The 4,734-nt window shown below is 42.0% G+C and overlaps 1 protein-coding gene across 1 annotated transcript; it reads right to left on the reverse strand.

The window, feature by feature from the left end:
* Positions 1–711: 711 nt before the first annotated feature.
* On the reverse strand, positions 712–4,734 carry tnfrsf1b (tumor necrosis factor receptor superfamily, member 1B). Its single transcript, XM_076141462.1, has 9 exons — positions 4,495–4,734; positions 3,323–3,428; positions 2,977–3,102; positions 2,712–2,870; positions 2,392–2,485; positions 2,055–2,305; positions 1,847–1,930; positions 1,665–1,723; positions 712–1,585 (listed from the first exon to the last, which is right to left on the reverse strand). Exons 1-9 carry the CDS (start codon positions 4,543–4,545, stop codon positions 1,073–1,075), a joined length of 1,443 nt encoding a protein of 480 aa, XP_075997577.1. The 5' UTR covers positions 4,546–4,734; the 3' UTR covers positions 712–1,072.

The following is a 4,734-nucleotide window of genomic DNA, read 5'->3' on the forward strand; positions in this document are numbered from 1 at the left end:
ACAGACGAAACCAAGTGTACCGGTAAAAAGGGAGGGGTGCGATGGAAAATTAATATTTACATATATTCCAAAGCGTGGCGTAGTTGAGTCGTAAATGACTACAATAGAAAACCATTTGTACTTCGTTGATAAAGTGCCTCAAATGGTTTGTGAGTGATGAAGAGCTGGAAAGTATTTAGAATATAAATGACAGCTCCCCCTGTGTATGACACAGTGAGTCAGACTTCCTCTTACCCCCACCTTTCTTCCCCGGTTTGCTCCTTGGCGATGCATTGCAACGTGTAACAAATAACGACAACTTCATCACAAGTAGAAATGATTAACATTAAGAATAAATGTATGAATCCACATGATATCAGACTGTCCCTCCTCGACACGTTTTCAATTAGCAAAAGCCATAGAGGCGGTCATCGGCCACACTACCCACGTTCAGCCAGTAGGTGGCAGGAATGTTTTAAACAACGCGCTGCAGGTCTTCATAAAGGCAATAAAAGCATTATTATTTCGTTGCAAAAGCTATTTGAGGATTGTAAACAGGAAACATGCTTTAAGATGGTGACCAGTGATCGTGTTGATGTTTTACATGTGGAAACACATCACTCTTCCTCTTTATATAAATATATTTGAGTCTATTATATGTGAATACTGTGGGTGTAATTGAGTTTTTCTTGAATTTAGTGTTCCAGTGTTGTTAAGATGACAGACAACAGGTCAAAACCTCAATCCTCTTTTAATTTATAACTAAAATACAATATTATTTACAGCATAAACAGACAGTATAAACCACTTTGGCAGTTTATGTCTTCGATCTTTGGTCTTTGGAACATTACGTGTTTTTTTTTTTTTTGGTCAGTTATATTCCGGGCCAAAAAATCATTTATTCATCACAATATTTTTCAATACTTTTGCGATATGTGATATATGACAATGACCTGTGCAGTTTCATGCCTTCTCTGTACTGCAAGGGATGTAATGGTTTGATCTGGATCTCTTATCTTAACCAAAACCATCACAAACCCTCACAACATCATCACAGATATAAAGTTCATATTCTATAGAGCACTTTTACAGGTCATTGCTTTAAACCGTCACTCTCCTGCACTGCCACCAGTGATTGCTTGCCATCTTCCTGCTGTGGTACGCTGAAGCACCCCTCTTCCATTGATAGGGGGAGGCTATCGTCTTTGCACAAGACTGCTGGTGTCCCATAAGCCCCGTTTCCTATATTGAAAGTGATTTTAACGTCGAAATGGGGATTGCTGGCCACGGGGCTGATGAGCTGTGGGGTGGTGGGCTGAGAGGAGGACTGCGGGGGAATGATGGACTGGGGGCTCACAGGCTCATTGATGGAACGTAAGGGCATGGGTTCTGAAAGAGCAGTGTCAGGATCGTGCAGGGCTATAGTGGATTGCAGAGGGCCGATGGACTCCAACCCCAGGCTGCTGCGGATTCCTGCTCTGATTAAATTTTCACTATTGTTCCTGGGGTTACTGCAGGTATTCCGTGTTTCAAGCAGACAGTGTTGCTCTGGTGAAGTTACGGTGAATGAAGTGAGCTGAGTGTCTGTTAAATAAGTCGGATCGACCTGTAGTAGAGAGAAATGGAAAGGTTATTTTGGTGTATTTTGTCAATTCACAGCTACATTCAAATATGGGTGAACTCACTTTATCACTGCTATCACAATTTCCATTTGCATCAGTTTTAGGAGTTTTTAGCTCTTCGTCTGTGTAAGAAAGATGCAGAATCAATGAATACACCAAAAAAATATTAAACCGATAATTATGATATTGAATATTGAAAAGTTGGATAAATATGGGTAAGATAGTTGAGATAGTTAGACAGTTACCTCTCCTCCGAACTGTTGGACATACGACCATCAAAATTACAGCAAGAATCAAAATAAGACAAGCAACAGAGGTCACGACTGCAACTGTTGGACAGGTAAACACACACATATACACACAAAACACACAGGGTGAAAGGGATAAAGAATAATTATTAACACGCTGATTAGACCTCACAGCCTCATTGTTATGTTGATTCAGTAACCTTACCCAGGTTCGTCTCAATGATCGGCGGTTGTGTTTTTGTTAAGTCTTCAAGCGTTGCTACTGAAATAGCTGAATTGACGGACAGCAAGAAGCTTGAGTTCACTGAAGCTGTGCTCGTCAATGAACTTCTGGCTTCGTACACAGAGCCAGGTGAAGTCGCACTCGGCACAGACGGACGCAGGATGGTAGCCGGAGGCTCGCACACAGTGTCTGAGGTGGTGTTGCCCTGCCTAACCACAGCTCGCCCACCGCAGCTAGAGAGAAAGAGAGAGAGAGAGACAAGTCAGGCAACCGAAAGCCTCCGTATAACCTGGACATGGATGTGATGTGCTTCACTCACTCTGAGTGTGGCCGACAGGACTCTGTGGAGGAGGACGTACTGGAGAAGGTCCCATGGGGGCATTGTGCACACCTCACATTTGAGTTTGCTCCCCCTGACAACCAAAGCCCAGCAGATTGCAATTTATTTACCCTTTACTATCACAGATCACATTTCATTTCACCGTCATGATATCTACTAGGATTGGATTAATAGCTTTGTATTTGGCATTTGGATAATGGCTGTATGTAAAAAGTTATTTGATTTAAACATGCTTTATGCCGGCACAAATCCTAGTAGAAAAAGGTCAGTTTAAGCTTTCCAAACAGCGGGCACTGTACCTGGCACTGAGACTCCATGACCAGCTTTGCATTGTGTGTATTTCCTACATTCTTCACAATACGGGTCAGCAAATCCCATGATGCAGTACCTTTCAGGTAGGCACACACATGTGGACCTCATGGTAGAGGTGCAGGTCTGCTCATTCTGCAGACCTTTGTCTGAATATAGATAGAAAGAAATGCGTCACAAGACCAAAAAAACGTTCTCGACAAAGGAAAGAAAAGCAAAAAGAACAAGATTTACGGCTTCAATTCAGCCACTCACGTATTTTGCATCTTGGACAGGAGAAGCAGTTGGGAGAGTAGTTCCAACCCTCCATATATTGGCCTGGCTGACATTGTTCACACTCAGTGTCAGCAGTTTCAGAGCACGGCTCTTTCAGACGCTTACCTGTCATCGTACAAAATGCACATCAATCCACATGTATTCACTAAAAATGCACTGAGTTGAATTCTGCAGAGGATTCAATAAAAGGCAGATGTCTCTCTTACCAAAATAATGACCACATATAACATCAAAGACTGTAGTGTCAGTAAATAAGGCTTTTCAGCAGTAAACAGGAAGAGGAAATAGAATCAACGTCTTGCTGTATTCACGTTTTAACACTTACCAGGGGGGCACCTCCTGCAGCACAGTTCAGACCCAGATGGCACATACTCTGTGTCTGGGTTGTTACATTGTTCATTTGAGTTTGCATGGTATGGCAGAAGGCAAACCTACAGTACAGCACAGCACAATACAGTATGAGCCACTTATCTGCTTCAGATCAGATCAAGAGATGAGACAAAAATAATTTTCTCCTGCAAACTGTTGAAATACACGGGTATACGGTATGCAGTATTTCATTCATCATGTATTCTTATTGACAGTAACACAGTAACAGTATCACAACAATGAGCATGTGATTATATGCATTTAACATACATTTAAACTTATAAGGAAATGTATGTACAGCTCTGTCACACGCTCTCACACACACACAAACTGAAACAGAATTGCACGTTTTTGATGGATTTCTTCACACATGCGTCATCGGGGCGTGTAAGAACTGACACTGCCTTGGTGAGAATTTTCCACAGTGCCCTCCAATGACAAGCAAAAGTTACATAATGCTGACAACAGCAGTGTGTTTTTCCCTCCTGTAACAGGAAACTGAGGCAGCAACTCAGGCAGCCAAGGTGAAGCCCTCAACTCTGAGGTCAGAATCTCGCAGTGGTCTGATCGCTGACAGCAGAGTGCAATGGTAAAGGTGCAAGTTTGTGAAGGTAGATGCTACAAATCATGAACATTCACTGCAACAGAACAGCTGGTTTCCTCCTCTAACACCCGGCTATATGCCAAACATAACTATATACACACACACACACACACACACACACACACACACACACACACACACACACACACACACACACACACACCCTATAATTACAAGATTAGGAGTTTCACTATTAAACTATGTAAGATTCCACAAATAGTTAGACAGGTTTATCACTCCAACTGTGCAAAGCTACAGCATGACTACAAGGAACCAAGAAGAGACTTTCAGGAACTCATTCTGATAACTCCGTGCCAAATTGGGTTAAATAGTTTCTATTTTGTTTTTCTTGTTGTTGAATATTTAGTTTGAAGGAAGCATTTGAGATGACAATGAGCATGCACTTGTGAGACATTTTGGAGAAAAATATTGGGTTTCTATTTTCTATTCATTATTAGATTAGCGTAGATTAGACTAGATCACACAGACAGACAGACAGACAGACAGACAGACAGACAGCCTACCTCGGCAGTTTGGGAATTGAGCAGCATGAGCAGTATAAGTAAGTCCTTCATTTTGAAGCAAGCAGACTGCTGTGTGCACTGTCCGTTTCATTTTAAGGAGGCGTGCACACAGGAGTCATTTCCCTGAACTCAAGTCGTGTTTGAAGGAAGGAAATGAGCCAGGCAGGCTCACACACAAACTCTTCTGATGTAATGAATAGAAACACAGTTTGGGTTCAAACTTTGTGGTCAACTAAAGGA

Source organism: Genypterus blacodes, unplaced genomic scaffold, assembly GCF_046128005.1.
Source record: "Genypterus blacodes isolate CSIRO-AG114 ecotype Tasmania unplaced genomic scaffold, CSIRO-AGI_Gbla_v1 ptg000017l_1, whole genome shotgun sequence".
NCBI lineage: Eukaryota > Metazoa > Chordata > Actinopteri > Ophidiiformes > Ophidiidae > Genypterus > Genypterus blacodes.

Bases quoted from the DNA above. Each gene is read 5' to 3' on its own strand.
- tnfrsf1b (XM_076141462.1), bottom strand. From the start codon at position 4,545: ATGAAGGACTTACTTATACTGCTCATGCTGCTCAATTCCCAAACTGCC. The intron at 3,429-4,494 runs GTAGGCTGTCTG...GCTGTACTGTAG, and splicing joins TCAATTCCCAAACTGCCGAG to GTTTGCCTTCTGCCATACCA. The intron at 3,103-3,322 runs GTAAGTGTTAAA...GTACGATGACAG, and splicing joins CTGCAGGAGGTGCCCCCCTG to GTAAGCGTCTGAAAGAGCCG.